This window comes from Phyllobates terribilis, unplaced genomic scaffold (assembly GCF_046119375.1).
Source record: "Phyllobates terribilis strain yellow unplaced genomic scaffold, ASM4611937v1 Scaffold_5__5_contigs__length_657084704, whole genome shotgun sequence".
Taxonomy (NCBI): domain Eukaryota; kingdom Metazoa; phylum Chordata; class Amphibia; order Anura; family Dendrobatidae; genus Phyllobates; species Phyllobates terribilis.
The window spans coordinates 54,537,652-54,556,163 of NW_027362765.1; the positions used below are offsets into that span (position 1 = coordinate 54,537,652).

General features: G+C 45.7%; 2 protein-coding genes across 2 annotated transcripts in view; both read left to right on the forward strand.

Moving 5' to 3' along the window:
• LOC141271438 (uncharacterized) overlaps positions 1-13,759 on the forward strand; it is a 156,644-nt gene extending 142,885 nt beyond the window's left edge. Inside the window, exon 17 of the mRNA XM_073681512.1 lies at positions 10,534-13,759. Coding sequence (XP_073537613.1) covers positions 10,534-11,534 — 1,001 coding nt within the window. The 3' untranslated portion in view covers positions 11,535-13,759. The remainder of the gene's footprint in view (positions 1-10,533) is intronic.
• Positions 1-18,512, forward strand: part of LOC141271947 (uncharacterized) — a 208,897-nt gene that overhangs the window by 142,867 nt on the left and 47,518 nt on the right. The window lies entirely within an intron of this gene.

Consider the following 18,512-nt stretch of genomic DNA (forward strand, 5'->3'; position numbering starts at 1 on the left):
AAAGACCTACAGGAAAAACAGTATAAAACAAAAGGGATAAATACACAAATGTCCTACAAATTAGGTCTGTAAGCGCTTCTGATGGAGGAGAACGCCGCGGGAAATATGGACAGATCTGCAATACTCATCCCTTCCCCTGGGGTCTGACACTGATCGTCATTAGATGACATGTTATAAGGGGTCTCACCAGACCCCTCACTTCTCTCTCAACTGAGGTAAGAGAGGGTTGACTGATTAGATTCAGATTCGATTCTAGTCCAGTTGTAGCCCTCATTTCTGCTGTCAGTCGTATTTTCCTTCAGGAACCTCCTAGAGAAACAATATGGCTGTCATATCACCGAATATCCTTCAAGCATTCCATACATACCACACATGAATACGATATATTATAATTCAGGGAGATGATATTAGGCAGGACATCTGCCAGCTACTAAAAACCCCAAAAATCTTATGTCAGCTCTATTCAATGGTCCCCTTCTTGAGACTTCAGGGTGCAAATTGATGGAAATGGTCATAGTTTAACATGACTCCATAGAAAATGGTTGTATGTACACTGTTTTTATCGATGATCAGTTCTACATTTCCTATACACCAAGTGTTATTAAAATCCTGCTTCATATGACATTTTCAAATATTTTTGGAGGGGAAAAAAAGAAAAACTAATCAATGTTGTCTAAATGGAATACCATTTTCTGGTGCTTGAGCTAGGTAATATACCAAGAAATAAAAGTAAATATAAAAATAAATGAACAAATATCATGAGCAAATCCAGCCTTACACTTGTTTCAAATCTATGGTTTCTTCATACCAGTGGCGCACCGTCAACAGCCTCTATGGGCCCGTGAGTCAGGGGTCTGACTGCAACATCCCCCCCTGCATCGTACTTTCAACTGTATCACCATCCTGGTCCTGGATGCCGATACAGTCGAAAACAATGATGGGAGAGGGAGTCGTCTACTGTATGGAGGACTATGTGGTGCCTGTAATACTGTATGGAGGACTATGTGATGCCTGTAATACTGTATGGAGGACTATGTGGTGCCTGTAATACTGTATGGAGGACTATGTGATGCCTGTAATACTGTATGGAGAACTATGTGGTGCCTGTAATACTATATGGAGGACTGTGTGGTGCCTGTAATACTGTATGGAGGGCCATGTGGTGCCCCTAATACTGTATGGAGGACCATGTGGTGCCCCTAATACTGTATGGTGGACTATGTGGTGCCCCTAATAATGTATTAAGGACTATGTGGTGCCCATAATACTGTATGGGGGCTATGTGGTGCCCATAATACTATATGGAGGACTATGTTGTGCCCGTAATACTGTGTCTAGGACTATGTTGTGGCCGTAATACTGTGTGGAGGACTATGTGGTGCCCGTAATACTGTGTGGAGGACTATGTGGTGCCCATAATACTGTATGGAGGACTATGTGGTGCCCGTAATACTGTATGGAGAACTATATTGTGCCCCTTATACTGTATGGAGGACTATGTGGTGCCTGTAATACTGTATGGAGGACTATGTGGTGTTCCTAATACTGTATGAAGGCCTATGTGGTGACCCTAATACTGTTTGGAGGGCTATATGGGAACCATTATACTGTTTGAAAGGCTATATGGTGAGAATTATACTGTTTGGAGGGCTATCTGGGGGCCATTATATTGTTTGGAGGGCTATCTGGGGGCCATTATTCTGTATGTATGCAGTTATACAATGTGAAGGTTTTTGTGGGGTCCATAATTCTGTGTAGAGGGTTTTGCGGGGGTCAGTATGCTGTTTGGAGTCCTGGGTGGGGGCCGTTATACAATCTGGAGGATTAGTGGGGGCCGTTATACAGCGTGGATGGTTGTATTGGGGACTTCATGCTGAGTTGAGGGTGTGGGCAGGGCTGGTTTTAGACACAGTGGGGCTCTGGACAAAAGTTAAACCCCTTCCCGACATGCGCCATATACATACTGAGCTGCGTTCGCGCAAAACGCCGTATATATACAGAGCCAGTCTCTGACAGCAGGCCATCCCTGCACATCGCCCAGGGGGTCTGTACCGCCCCCCTGCGTCGGTGAACGCTGTGTGACGCAATGTGAAAATAAAGTTTGAAAAAAAACAAAACATGTGATATGGTGTGATCGGTGCTGTCTGACACAGCAACAAGTACAGCTGTCACAATGGGTGGGGTGATCGCGACGTTACCTCTCTTGATTAACCCCTTTGGCACTGATTGGCTAATCAATAGTTTCTGATCAATCTGCGCCAAAGGTGTTAATCTATAATAGTGATCACCGCTCTGAACGTCATCTTTACCTCAGAGTTGGCGTGCAGAGCGGTTGGGAGACCGCCCTGTGTTACCTGAGACAAGGAATCATTGATGGCCAGTGCAATCCCCCTGCGATCCAGTGCTGTGCCGTGCCTCCTGTGATGCGATCTCCTGCCTCCTGTGTTGTTGCCTGCTGTGTGACTGATCTGGTGGTCAAGTATAAGGACAAGAGGGATGTCCTCATCTTGACCACCATACACCATGACAACAGCTCCAATGTCACTGTCATAGGTACCACAAGTCCCAAAACGTCCCAAAGCCAGATTGTATCTAGGATTTCAATAAGTACATGGGGGGTGTAAATCTCTCAGATCAGGTCCTCAAACCATACAGTGCCATGCAAAAAGCTAAAGTATGGTACAAAAAAATTGGTTGTGCACATTGTATAGCTGACACTGTACGATGCTTTGGTGCTGTTTCGATCTGCAGGCAATACGGAGACCTTCCTTCAGTTTCAGGAGGTAGTCATCCAGGCCCTAATGTTTGGCTCTCAGGAAGGTGAGGGTCCCAGAACTTCTGAAACTGATAGTGCCTATATCGTGCCAGGTCAAAATTTTCCAGAAGTTCCCCAAACAGTGAAGAAGGGAAGAACACAAAAACTTTATAGAGTATGCTCCAAGAGGGGAATCCAAAAGGACACAATTTACCATTGTGAAACCTGCCCTGAGAAACCTGGCCTTTCCATTAAGGATTGCTTCAAAGCGTACCACACTACCACGAATAAATAAAATTTGTTTTTACCCAGTTGACACAGCACACTTTTATAATCTGATGTACTCCGCACAATTTACATATAACACCACATTATAAATTCAGACACCAGTAAAACCAATAGCATTATAATCATTACTATAAAACTATGCCTCTAAATAAATTCCTTGGGGGGGGTCTAGTTTCCAAAATAGGGTCACATGTGGGGGATTTCCACTGTTTAGGCACATCAAGGACTCTCCATACGCAACATGGCAACCGCAGACCATTCCATCAAAGTCTGCGCTTCAAACTGTCATTCCTTCCCTTTCGAGTTGATTAGGAGCGTCTAATTGGTCTGTAGGAGCCAGAGCTCATAACGGTTTGTAGGGGATCAAATACTTATTTCTCACTGCAAAATGCAAATAAATGTATCTAATTTATACAATGTGATTTTTTGATTTTTTTGGGGGGGATATTCTATCTTTCAATGTTAAAATTAACCCTAACCCACCCTTAAAATTATAGACTAGTCATGTCTTTGTCAGTGGGCAAACTTGCGAAAACAGCAAGGGATCAAATAATTATTTCCTTCACTGTATCTCGACTTCAGCAAAGCATTTGATAAGGTATCTCATACTATCCTTATTGAAAAAATGACCAAGTATGGGAATTGACAAGGCTACGGTTAGATGGATTCATAACTGGCTCAGTGATCGTACTCAAAGAGTGGTAATAAAAGGTTGCACATCCAATTGGAAGAGAGTGTTTCAAGTGGGGGGTACCGCAAGGCTCTGTCTTGGCCCCAGTGTTGTTCAACATTTTTTATAAATAATCTAGATAAGGGAACTGAAGGTAAACTAATCAAATTTGCAGACTATGCAAAAGTAGGAGGGATAGCTAAAGGCCCCGTCACACTTAACGACGCTGCAATGATCCCGACAATGATACGACCTGTCAGGGATCGTTGCTGCATCGATATGTGGTCGCTGGTAAGCTATCAAGCAGGCAGGCTCACCAACGATTAGGGGAGCAGCGACATCGTGGAAAGAATCTTTCCACGATGTCCTGCTCCTGGTTACGAGCCTGCTGAAGCAGGAGCAGGCTGGTAACTAAGGTAAACATCGGGTTACTAGGGGCACACGCGCTCCTAGTAACCCGTTGTTTATCATGGTTACCACTCTGCTACAGTGAGCGGGAGGTTACCGCTCACTTTAGCAGGATCGTAACCATGATAAACAACGGGTTACTAGGAGCGCGTGTGCCCCTAGTAACCCGATGTTTACCATAGTTACCAGCCTGATCGCTGCTCCCGCTGGTCACACACAGCGATGTGTGCTGACCAGCGGGAGAGCAACGACCAAAAAATGGTCCAGGACACTTTGCAGCGATCAGCGACCTCACAGCAGGGGCCTGATCGTTGCAAAGTGTCACACATAGCGACATTGCTGGTGAGGTCGCTGTTGCGTCACCAAAACCGTGACACAGCTGCGATCTCGCTAGCGATCTCGCTATGTGAGACGGGTGCTTTACACTAGAGAAGACAGAGAAAGGATTCAGAAGGATCTAGATAAGATTGAACAATGGTCAGCGACTAATAGAATGGTATTTAACAGGGAGAAATGCAAGATTCTACATCTGGACAAGAAAAAGAAAAATTACATATACAGAATTGGAGGAATAAAAGTAAGCAACAGCACCTGTGAAAAAGACATGGGTACACTAATAGATAACAGATTGTACATGAGTTAACCGCGTGATACAGCAGCAAAAAGAGGCAAACACAGTTCTAGGATGTATTAAGAAAAGTATAGAGTCTAAATCACGTGAAATAATTATCCCCCTCCACTCCTCCTTGGTCACACCTCATCTGGAATACTGTCTCCAGTTTTGGGCACCACATTTTAAGAAAGACATAGAAAAATTGGAGCAAGTTCAGAGAAAACCTACCCAGTGTATATCCATCTGAACTAACAGTCCTTCTGATGACTAATTCAGCTGCATGTAATCAGTGTTAGGCTGGAGTTAGGCAGGCAGGCAGGCAGTGTATGTGGCAGATTGCATTGCATATAGCGCAAGACGGTCCATTGAACGTCCTGTTTGCTGCTGCTGTAATAATTACATATATTTGTAGACATAGCCCCAGATATCAGGGGCCAGGGCAAACTATTTTTTATCTTAATCCTGGTTATTTGCTTAAAAGGCAATCCAGAGTACACCATTTTTCTGCTCAATTTGCTTGTTCTCACTGCAGAATAAAGCCAGATCTGTTCCATATTTCAGCGATAAAAATCCAGAGATTTGAACTGAACGTGGAAAATATTGGCTTCCTTTTCCATTCTGTTGCAGTGTGTCGGTTAAGCTATTCACACTAGGTCTCTGTGAAGAATACTATTAGTAAATTACAGGCCTGCTATTTAAAACCGTGGTTCTATGTCAGACATATCTCCTATAACAGTGTTCCAAAATCAGCCATTGCTGCCTTCCATTTGGTTGCAGTGTGTTGGTCAAGCTATTCACACTACGTGTCTGTGTAGAATAATATTAGTAAATTACAGGCCTGCTATTTAAAACCGTGGTTCTCTGTCAGACATATCACATATAACTGCGTTCCAAAATCAGCCATTTCTCGTGAATGTGGAAAATATTATCCTCCATTTCAAATGGGCAAGGTGAGTGGCAAGGGACGGGGAAGTCAACGTGATGGTGCATGCAGAGGACATGGCCGTGGGCAAGCTAAAATTGTGCCACAACAAACACCCACACCTTGTCACTCGACCTTCCTGTCCCAATTACTAGGGGACTGCAGTACACCACTATTGAACCCAGAGCAGTGTCAAAAGGTTGTTGGTTGGATAGCAGATAATGCTTCCAGTCACTTTGCCACCACCACCACCCTGTCTTCCACACGGTCAAGTCTCAGTAGCCGTGAGTCTGGAACGCATATTCCTCACCCTGATCCTCCTTCCTCCCACCATGCCGAGTGCCCGGAGACAACTGATCCCACAAATGGACACTCAGAAGAGCTGTTCACTTTTCCATTTGTAGATTTGAGCCTCTCGCCCAGCCAGCTTCAAGCGAGTCAAGAGGAGATCGCGTGTAGCGATGCCCAAATATTGGAGCAGCCACGGTCACACGAAAACAACGGTGGAAAGTGCAATTACTGTCGCAAGAGGTGGATGATGATGATGAGACATAATTGCCAGAAACTCAGGAGGAGGACCAGGGTGCGGAAGTGGAAGACGAGGTGGTGGATGATATAGTAACTGACCCAACCTGGCAGGGGGACATACAGAGCGAGGACAACAGCACACAGGGGGAGGGAGGTGTAGCACCACAACAGGCAGGAAGAAGCAGTGTGGTGGCCGCAGACACAAGGCAGGAAAGCGTTCCTCTTAACGCCAACACGACGGAAGTTGCCAGTACAACTGTTAGGTCTTCCCGAGTCTGGAGATAACCCCAAAAAGGCCATTTGCACCACCTGCCAGGCCAGCATCAGCAGGGGTAGCAAAACTAGCAGCCTGACCACTACCAGCATGATCAGGCACATGGCAGCAAAGCACCCGACTAAGTGGGCCGAACCCCAGGGTCTAGAAACAGTGTCTGCAGGTGCCACCACTGCTTCTTCAGCTGTTGTGCGTGCACGCCAATCCCCTGTCCATGGCGCATGCCAAGATGCGTCCCAACCTGCACGTGTCATTGCACACTGTCAACTAGCACCATCAGCAAGCACGTACACGTCCTTGTCCCAGCGCAGCGGTCAGTTGTCCCTACCCCAGTCCTTGGAACACGAGCACAAATACGCAGCCAACGCCCCACAGGCCACACCACTAAATTCACACATGTCGCGAATGCTTGCTCTCAAAATGTTGCCTTTTAGGTTCGTGGAGAAGGAAGCTTTCCACGACCTGATGGTGGCGGCCGTCCCTCGGTACTCGGTCACCAGCCACCACTATTTCTCCCGGTGTGCCGTCCCCGCATTACACAAGCACTTGTCACACAGTATTAGCCGTGCTCTCAACAACGCAGTTACTGGGAAAGTCCACCTAACCACGGACACGTGGACAAGTGCTTGTGGGCAGGGACGGTACTTCTCACTGATGTCACACTGGGTTAATATAGTGGAAGCCGGGACCCAGTCGGACCTTGGGATGGAACACGTCCTCCCAACGCCAAGGATTGTGGGCCCTGGGTCAATCAGGGTTGCCCCCACGTTCTACAGCTTTTGCACCTACTCCTCCTCTTCAGCCTCCATCTCCGAAATGACCACATCAGTCGCAAGCTGGAAGCACTGCCTCGGCCAAGCGGCAACAGGCTGTGCTGAAGCTAATATGCTTAGGTGACAAACCGCACAAAGCTGAAGAGTTGTGGACCGCTCTCAAAAAGCTAGCAGATCTGTGGCTGACAGCGCTGACCCTACAGCCAGGCATGGTCGTGACAATGGCCAGAACCTGGTGGCAGCTCTGAGGCAAGGCGAGCGCACACACGTACCATGCCTGTCCCATGTGCTTAACCTCGTGGTTCAGCGGTTTCTCAAAACCTACCCGGATCTGCTTGTCAAAGTACGCCGCCTGTGTGCCCATTTTAGAAAGTCAGCTACAGCTTCGCCGCCTTTGCCGTGCTCCAGCGGCGTTTGCAGCTTCCAGCTCACCGACTGATCTGCGATGTCCCCACGCATTGGAACTCTACATTGCAGATGTTGGGAAGGATTTGTGAGCAGAAGAGGGCAGTTGTTGACTACCAGCATCAACAAGGCCGTCGGTATTCAGGTCAGACTCCACACAAAAAACCTTAAAAGTGGACATGGATGTCAGACATCTGTACCATCCTCCAAAACTTTGAGGACTCCACCAAGATGGTGAGCGGCGATGACGCCATAATTAACGTCACCATCCCGCTTCTCTGACTTCTGAAATGCTCTCTTCTCACAGTTAAAGAGGATGCATTGCAGGCGGAGCATGATGAGATGGAGCAAGGAACCATGCAGGGTGATTCCACACAGCCCAGCTTCATCTCATCCCAATGTGGATTGGGTGACAATTAGGAAGAGGAGGAGGAAGAACAGAAGCTAGTTTCCTGCGCTATAGATGGTACTCCTGCACAACTGTCATACCATCTGTTCAGCATGGATGGCCTGAGGACAGGGAGGAGGAGGAAGATGAGAAGAGCATGGTCAGTCCTCTTGGTGAGGACACGGAAGTCTTGCCTGTTAAACTCAGTCATGTGTGCCAGACTGTTATGTTGCGCTGCCTTTCCCGTGGCGCTCACGTTGTCCAAATTTTCGGTGACAGTCATTACTGGTTGGTGACGCTTCTAGACCCACGCTACAAGGAGAACTTTCTGTCTCTTATTCCCTTGCAGGACAGGCCTAATAAAATGGGGCAGTATGAGAAGGCCCTTGTTGCGGAATTATTTAAAAAATTCCCATCTGAAAACGCTGGCGGCAGAGGTCACAGTTCGTTGGACAACCAAGGAGTACAGGTGAGAGAGACACACATGCAATCCAGCAGAGGCAGGAGAACACTGTCAAAGTTCTGGGACAGTTTTCTCAGACCCTCCCATCGCACAGGCCCTGAAGCGTGGGGTACACTCCCAAGGAGGGAAAAGTTTCGGAAGATGGTGAGGGAGTACCTTGCCGACCGTACCAACGTCCTCCTTGATTCCTCTGTGCCTTATAATTATTGGGTATCCAAGCTGGACACGTGGCATGAACTGGCTCTCTACGCCTTAGAGGTCCTGTCCTGCCGTTAGCGTTTTGTCAGAGCGGGTTTTTAGTGCTGCTGGTGGTATTATAACCGATAGGCGCATATGCCTGTCAACTGAAAGTGCTGACAGGCTGACTCTTATGAAAATGAACAAGGGCTGGTTTGGACTAGACTTCTCAACACCACTGAATGATAGCAGCGTAGCATAAACTCAAATAGAGTGTCTTTTTTTTGGGAGGTCTAACTCTATTCGCATGCACCTCTGTCTTCACACCCACCCTCACATGGGTATACCCTCCCTGATTTTGTCTATTTGCTCTTGTCCTCCTTCTCCTCATCCTCCACCACCATATCACCACAATATCTGCCATATCACTATATCTACATCCCTTGCAAGGGGCATTCGAATTCCTCAGAATTTTTGGCAGCCGTTGCATTCCCTGCAGAGGCAAACAGTATGGGAGATCCTCTTCCTAATAATGGGAACATTATTTTCAGGAGGTCCTCCGACCTCTACGTCTCTTGCAAGGGACACTGGAGTTCCTCCACATTTTTAGCGGCTGTTGCATTCACTCCATAGGCAAACAATATGGGACACCCACTCCTTTTTAATGGGAACATGTCGTACTCGTTACTGTAGTCCAGCGCTTTGTGTCTTTAAATTGTTAGTAGGGTTTTTCCTAAATTTTGGCAGCCGTTGGACTCACTGCATACCCTATAACTGTATAGCAGACCCTCTCCTTTCTAATGGGAACATGTCGTTACTGTGGCCCAGCTCTATGTGCTTTTAAATTGTTAATGGGGTTTTTCCTAAATTTTGACAGCCGTTGGACTCACTGCATACCCTATAACTGGATATCAGACCCTCTCCTTTCTAATGGGAACATGTCGTTACTGAGGCCCAGCTCTATGTGTGTTTAAATTGTTAGTGGGGTTTTTCCCAAATTTTGGCAGCCCTTGCAGTCACAGCATGGGCATTACCACTATGGGAGACCCACTCCTTTATATCAGGAACAATTTTTATACTGAGACCCTCCTCTATGTCTCTTCAAAGGGGTATTGGGGTGCTTCCACATTTTTGGCAGCCCTTGCAGTCACTGCATATGCAATAACAGTATAGGAGACCCACTCTTTAATAATGTGGACAACAAAGCATAGCCGACTGCTGGCCCTTTAAGAATAGTAAGGCTGTAAAAATAGTGTTTGTGACTTTCACAATCCCTCCTTCATAAATGAAACAGGATGTGTCTGATGATGTTTCACACATAGCCCAAGGTGTGGAGGAGCATTTTTGTTTTTGGTTATTTATTTTGCCTTATATACAAGTCATTACCCTGGAAAAGATATTCCTTAACATATTTCCCAGGAAAATCCATTTTGGTTTCGTTTTTGTATGCTTCCAGCGGTCTTCCCCATGCTGTTCCCATGTCATTTGAGCACTGTTCCCATCGATTTGGGCAATTTTTAGGCCCTCTGCAGACCGCCGGGGGGAGCCGACGGAAAAATGCTTGAGTTTCCCATAGAATTATATTGGGCTCGTTACTCGGACCGAGCACTGGAGCATTCCAATTTGCTTGAGCCGAGCAACGACTACCCGAGCATTTTAGTGATTGCTCATTACTAATAGTGACCAAATTGCAGAGTTTGGGGAATTTTCTCCCAATGTAGTTGGGGGCGTTAGGTCAGGTATTAATAGCAAATTTCCTATGTTTTGCAATTTATATTGACATTTTAATTTAGAAATGTTATTTAACAAATTATAATATTTTGGTCCTAGAGTTTTAAAAAGTAACACCAGATTTTTTTTTCTTGGCAGAAGACTATGCTAGAAGCTCAGAAGGACATCTGATATCTTCAGATGATTGTGGTATGATAGAAGATGTGCATGAAATGAATTTATTCTTTCCAGCTATACCTTCAACCCTTCAAAGCAAAGATTTGTCATCTGATTATCTTCAACAAGTCCTATCTACTAATTCATTACATACTGTTAAACAAGATAATCGTCACCAAAGGAGTGTTGAACATCAAAAAATTTACAAAGAAGAAAGACCATTTTCATATTCAGAATGTGGCAAATTTTTTACAATTAAATCAAAGCTCGTGAAACATGAGATAATTCACACCAAGGAGGGGCCATTTCCATGTTCAGAATGTAGTAAATGTTTTGCCCAGCATAATGATCTTGTTAGGCATCAGAGAATTCACGCAAGGGAGAAGCCATTTTCATGTTTGGAATGTGGAAAATGTTTCACAGATAAATCGAGCCTCTGTAAACATAAGAGAAATCACATAGAGGAGAAGCCATTTTCATGTTCAGAATGTGGGAAATGTTTTGGCGAAAAATCACATCTTCTTGCGCATCAAAGAATTCACACAGGGGAGAAGCCATTTTCATGTTCAGAATGTGGGAAATGTTTTCACCAGAATGCAGATCTTGTCAGGCATCAAAGAATTCACACAGGGGAGAAGCCATTTTCATGTTCGGAATGTGGAAAATGTTTCCGCCACACATCACATCTTATTGCGCATCGGAGAATTCACACAGGGGGGAAGCCGTTTTCATGTTCAGAATGTTGGAAATGTTTTTGCCACAAATCAGATCTTGTCACGCATCAGAAAATTCACACAGGGGAGAAGCCATTTTCTTGTTCAGAATGTGGAAAATCTTTTACTTGGAGATCATATCTTGTCAATCATCAAAAAACTCACACAAAGGAAAAGCTATTTTCTTGTTCAGATTGTGGGAAATGTTTTAAACGGAAATCTTCCTTTTTTGCTCATCAGAGAATTCACGTAAGGGCAAAATCATTTTAATATTCTAAATGTAGGAAACATTTTAGTGTAAATCCACTTTTCCTTTCTTACACATGAAAACGCTCACAGATTGAAGAATAATTTTCATGTTCAGATTGCGGTAAAAAAAGTTATTCACAGACAGGCCCGGACTGGCCTGCCGGGGAATCTGTGAATCCCAGGTGGGCCCCGCTGCAGGATCAGCACTGACATGAGATGGAAGACTCCTCCCCCTCCTATCCTAGCACAGTGATGCACTGCTCTGCTAATCCCTATCCATAGGGGCACACTCCCTCCTTCCCCTGCTCATGCTAGGTGTCCCAGTCAGACTGACATCTGTGCAGGAGAGGTGCCCTTGACAGTAACACCTCTCAGTCTGACTCCAACACCTAGAGCCAGCACAGCAGGGGAAGGAGGGAATGTGCTACTATGGATGTGGATTAGCTGAGCAATGCATAGATAATTAGTATGCTAATTGACACCTCCTGCTGAGGTGTCAGTCTGACCTGCTTCAAGTGCCCCTCCCCCACCCAGCCCAATGAGATCTTGTGGCCTGGGGGCTGTCACCACAGCAGCAGCCCCCCTCACTCTTCTCAGGCACCTTGGAGTAGGAGCTGGATGAGACTCTGCTGCAATTGGTGCTGCCTCATTACCCAGCATGCAGCAGCTGCTGGAACTTCTCCCTCTTCTGCTGCTAATGCAGCAATCATCAAGAAGACTCCTGTGAGTGCAGAACACTGTGAGTGGAAGCAGTTTTTATTGTTACATATTATTTTCTGTGAAATTAATATGTGTAGTAGAATAGTGGATTTATATGTATCAATTTTGGTGGAAAGAGACTTGTCTATATACTGTATGCTATGTGTGGGGGAGGGGGACTTGTCTATATACTGTATGCTATGTGTGGGGGAGGGGGACTTGTTGATATACTGAATGCTATGTGTTGGGGAGGGGGACTAGCCTGTATACTGTATGTTATGGGAAAGACTGCTGACTTGACAGATGTCCAGAAGGCAGTCATTGACACACTCCACAAGTAGGGTAAGCAACAAAGGGTCATTGCGAAAGAAGCTGGCTGTTCACAGAGTGCTGTATCCAAGCATATTAATGGAAAGTTGAGTGGAAGGAAAAAGTGTGGTAGAAAAAGGTGCACAAACAACCGGGATAACCGCAGCCTTGAAAGGATTGTTAAGAAAAGGTCACTCAAAAATTTGGGGGAGATTCACAAGGAGTGGACTGCTGCTGGATTCATTGCTTCAAGAGCCACCACACACAGCCGTATCCAGGACATGGACTACAAGTGTCGCATTCCTTGTATCAATCCAGTCATGACCAATAGACAACGCCAGAAGTGTCTAACCTGGGCCAAAGAGAAAAAGACCTGGACTGTTGCTCAGTGGTCCAAGGTGTTGTTTTCAGATGAAAGTAAATTTTGCATTTCATTAGGAAATCAAGGTCCCAGAGTCTGGAAGAAGAGTGGAGAGGCACACAATCCAAGCTGCTTGATTTCTAGTGTGAAGTTTCCACAATCAGTGATGGTTTGGGGAGCAATGTCATCTGCTGGTGTAGGTCCACTGTGTTTTATCAAGACCCAAGTCAGTGCAGCCGTCTACCAGGAAATTTTAGAGCACTTCATCCATCCCTCTGCCGACAAGCTTTTTGGAGATGGAAATTTCATTCTCCAGCAGAACTTGGCCCCTGTCCACACTGCCAAAAGTACCAATACCTGGTTTAGAAACAACAGTATCACTGTGCTTGATTGGCCAGCAAACTCGCCTGACCATAACACCATGGGGTATTGTCAAGAGGAAGATGAGAGACACCAGACCCAAAAATGCAGACAAGCTGATGGCTGCTATCAAAGCAACCTGGGCTTCCATAACACCTCGGCAGTGCCACAGGCTGATCACCTCCATGACACTCCGCATTGATGCAGTAATTGATGCAAAAGGAGCCCCGACCAAGTATTGGGTGCATTTACTGAACATACATTTCAGTAGGCCAACAATATGGATTTTATAATCATTTTTCAAGCTGGTGTTATAAAGTATTCTAATATCTGAGATAATGACTTTTGTGTTTTCATTGGTTGTAAGCCATAATCATCAACATTAACAGAAATAAACACTTGAAATAGATTACTGTTTGTAATGTGTTTCAATTTTTGTATTGAAGAGCTGAAATAAATTAACCCCTTTACCCCCGAGGGTGGTTTGCACTTTAATGACCAGGCCAATTTTTACAATTCTGACCACTGTCACTTTATGAGGTAATTACTCTGGAACGCTTCAACGGATCCCCCTGATTCTGAGATTGTTTTTTCGTGAAATATTATACTTCATGATAGTGGTAAAATTTCTTCGATATCACTTGCGTTTATTTGTGAAAAAAAGGGCAATTTTCAAAATTTTAATTTTTATGCCCTTAAATCAGAGAGATCTGTCACACAAAAGAGTTAATAAATAACATTTCCCACATGTCTACTTTACATCAGCACAGTTTTGGAACCAAAATTTTTTTTTATTAGGGAGCTATAAGGCTATGTGCACACGATGCAGAAATGCTCAGGATTTTTTCCTGAGCGTTTCTGCATCTCCCTGGCAGAAAAAAACGCATGCGGATTGTACATGCGGATTGTACATGCGTTTTCCTGCCAGGGACATGCGGAAATGAAGCGTACCCACTGACATTTCCGCATGCGGATTGACCAGCGCTTTCCAAGCGATTAGCATCACTTGGAAAGTGCTTGTGACAACTAGGTCACACTATATAAATCCATGCAACCAGCATGGATTTATATAGTGTGACCCGAGAGAGTGGTAAAAATAAAAAATAATGTATACTTGCCCTCCGATGGCCCCCGGTGTCCCACTCACTCCGTTCTCCCTTGCCGGCAACATTGAATTGAAAGACCTGCCGACGTCAGCTTCACGTGACCCGTCACATGACTCTGACGTCAGCGCAGGTCCTTCAACTCACTGCAAAGTGCTGGGAACCAAGCAGGAGCGGTGCGCGGGCCGACAGAAGGTAAGTATACATTTATTTTATTCTTTTTTCTACAGCTTTTTTATGGTACCTGGGTGTGGATGAGACTCTCCTCTTCTCCACACCCGGGTACCATCTGCACATTAGAACGCGCCAATAACGCAAGTACAAATGCAGTCTTGCAGTATTGGCGCGTTCTAATGCAAGTCAATGGCGGCGAAAACGCCGCGTTTCCGCAAAATTAATGGACATGCTGCGAATTTTTGAGCGCAGCATAAACGCTGCGGAAAAATCCGCAGCATGGGCACAGCACATGCGGATTTCCATTGGGGAACATTGCTGCCCTTCTACCATGCGTTTTTAATGCGTTTCCGCAGCTGCAAAAACGCCGCGGAAACGCATTAAAAACGCATCGTGTGCACACAGCCTAAGGGTTAAAAGTTGACCAGCGATTTCTCATTTTTCCAACAAAATTTACAAAACCATTTTTTTGGGGACCACATCACATTTGAAGTCACTTTGAGAGGTCTTTATGACAGAAAATACCCAAAAGTGACACCATTCTAAAAACTGCACCCCGCAAGGTGCTAAAAACCATATTCAAGAACTTTATTAACCCTTCAGGTGCTTCATAGGAATTTTTGGAATGTGGAAGAAAAAAATGAACATTTAACTTTTTTCACAAAAATGTTACTTTAGACCCAATTTTTTTTATTTTCGCAGGGGTAACAAGAAAAAAATGGACCCCAAAATTTGTTGTGCAATTTCCCCTGGGCACGCAGATACCCCATATGTGGGGAAAAACCACTGTTTGGGCGCACGGCAGGGCTCGGAAGGGAAGGAGCGCCATTTGACTTTTTGATTGTAAAATTTGCTTGAATAATTAGCGGACGCCATGTTGCGTTTGGAGAGCCCCTGTGTGCCTAAACATTGGAGCTCCCCCACAAGTGACCCCATTTTGGAAACTAGACCCCCCAAGGCACCTATCTAGATGCATAGTGAACACTTGGAACCCCCAGGTGCTTCACAAATTGATTCTTAAAAATGAAAAAGTGGAAAAAAAAACACTTTTTTTATTTTTACGGATTAATTTGTGAAGCACCTGGAGGTTCCAAGTGCTCACTATGCATCTAGATAGGTGCCTTGGGGGGGTCTAGTTTCCAAAATGGGGTCACTTGTGTGGGAGCTCCAATGTTTAGGCACACAGGGGCTCACCAAACGCGACATGGTTCCAATTTGTTAGCGGACACCATGTCGCGTTTGGAGAGTCCCTGTGTGCCTAAACATTGGAGCTCCCCCACAAGTGACCCCATTTTGGAAACTAGACCCCTCAGGGAACTTATCTAGATGTGTGGTGAGCACTTTGAACCCCCAAGTGTTTTGCAAAGGTTTATGACTTAGAGCCGTGAAAAAAAAAAAATCTTTTTTTTCCCACAAAAACGCTCTTTTAGTCGCAATATTTTTATTTTCACGAGGGTACTAGGAGAAATTGGACCCCAAAAGTTGTTGTGCAATTTCTCCTGAGTACGCTGATACCCCATGTGTTGAAGAAAACTACTGTTTGGGCGCATGTCAGGGCTCGGAAGGGAAGGAGTGTTGCTTTGGAATGCAGACTTTGATGGAATGGTCTGCGGGCGTCATGTCACGTTCTCAGAGCCCCTGATGTGCCTAAACAGTGGAAATGCCCAACAAGTGCCCCCTTTTTGGAACGAATACCTGATTTGTCAATTTTATAATGTAGTGTTATACGCCAGTTGTGTAGGACAACCTGACAAACACTACTTCAGCTGTGTAGTGTTCGTCAGGTTGAAATACGTCAGAAATTAATTCAATAGTCCATGGAAGTATGGTACCTTTTGAAGCAGTCTTTCATGCAGAGGCCAGGTTTGTCGGGGCAGGTGTCACATTGGTAAATGGTGTCCTTGCGTATTCCCCTTCGGTAACACACTCGGCACTTCTTTTGTGACTTATCTTTTTTTCCGCTGTGAGGGATCTGCCCCGGGAAATGCTGGCCCGGTACAATTCGAGGTCCTTCAGTTCCAGAAGTAGTGGGGTCCGCTCCGCCACCACTGCCAAATATCAGGGCCTTGATAACGGTCTCCTGAAAGTGAAGATACGACGCAGAAGTCTGGCCTGCACATTTTGACAGAAGGAAAGCATTGTGCATTGCCGTCTGAACAATGTGCACAGCCAGCTTCTTATACCATACCTTGGCCTTTCTCAAAGCACTGTACGGCTGGAGGACTTGATCGGAGAGATCAACTCCCCCCATGTACTTGTTGTACCCCACTACACAGTCTGGTTTGGCGACCTGTGTAGTGGAACCTCTTACAGTGCTGAGGGTGCTGCCATCACCATGTATGGTGGTCAAGAGAAGGACATCCCTTGTACTTGACCACCAATAGGTGGTCACTACATTGGGCTCTGCTCTCACCCCTTCTGAGCAGCTGCCCAATTAGCGTCTTTGGGAGGCCTTTCTGATTTTTGCAGACTGTACCGCAAGCTGCGGTATGTCGCGCAGAGAGGGACTTGAAGAGCGGGATACTTGTATAAAAGTTATCCATGTACAGGTGATAACCTTTATCCAGCAGTGGGTGCACCAAGTCCCACACAATTTTCCCACTCACTCCCAGAACAGGGGGGCATTCAGGGGTTTCAATCCGGGAGTCCTTCCCTTCATAAACTCTAAACTTGTGAGTGTACCCTGAGGTACTCTCACAAAGTTTATACAGCTTGATCCCATACCTGGAACTTTTACTGGGCAGGTACTGCCGGAATCCAAGCCGCCCCTTAAAAGAAATTAAGGACTCATCCACGCGGATGTCCCTTTGGGGCACGTACACTTCACCAAACTTGTTGTTGAAGTGCTTGATGACCGGCCGAACTTTGAAAAGACTATCAAAGTTCGGGTCATCGCGTGCAGGACACCTTGCATTATCTTGGTAATGCAAGAACTTGTGGATGGCCTCAAAACGTGTCCGGGTCATGACCATTCGGAACACTGGAGTGTTATACAAAACGTCAACACTCCAGTATTGCTGAACCTCTGTTTTTTTCAGGATCCCCATATGAAGGACCAGGCCCCAAAACTTCATCATTTCTTCTGCGTCTACAGGAGACCAGTTAGAAAATGATGAAGAGGGGTTTTGTTCCAAAAATTGATGAGCATGCAAATTAGTTTGGCCCACCATGAGATTTATAAAATCCTCAGAGAAAAAGACTTTGAGAAAGTCTATTTCTGTGAGGCCGGTGGTGTCAAACTTGATTCCTGATTCCGCCACGAAATCAGGAATCAGTGGCTCAAAATTTTTGGGGGGCAAGGTCCATACGGGATCAGTAGTGGGAGGTGCTGGAACATCTCTCCTGCGACGACTGCGGGGCGGTCCAGCGTCACCTGAGGAGGAAGAGGAGGAAGAAGAGGACGATGAGGCGTCGGAAAAGTAACAAAATGTGGGATCCTGCCCTCGCTGTCAGTCTCAGTGTCGGAGGCAACAATAGCGCATGCCTCCTCCACTGAATAGCGAGTTTGGGATGAGCCGGACATTTTTTTTTTCTCGTGTATGTGGTGCGTGTGTGTCAGTACTTTATTTAGAGTGTGTGTGTGTCAGTATTCTTGGTGTGAACTTTTTTTTTCTGAAAAAAAAAAGAGAAAAAAAGGAGCTACCGTAGGTGGTGCAAACAGCGAGCACGAGTGCGGATCGGTGAACTACGTCACCAATCAACTCTCGGCAGCTGCTGGGTGTGTGTGCGGATGTGGTGCAAAGGTGGGGGGGGAGAATTGACAGGGACAAGAAAAAGTCCTGAAATGCAGCGAGCACGGACGTTGATCAGTGACGTAGACACTGCTCAGCGCTCGGTCGCTGCAGGACGCACGAAAAAAAAAACAAAACTGGGGGAGAGGAGGATTGGGGGTAAAAGGAGGGGGGGAGAGGGGTGGATGAGGGGAGAACAGAGATGGACTTACCAAAGTCTTCTCTGTTCTTCTTTCAGCAGGATCAGCAGCAGGTTTTGGAA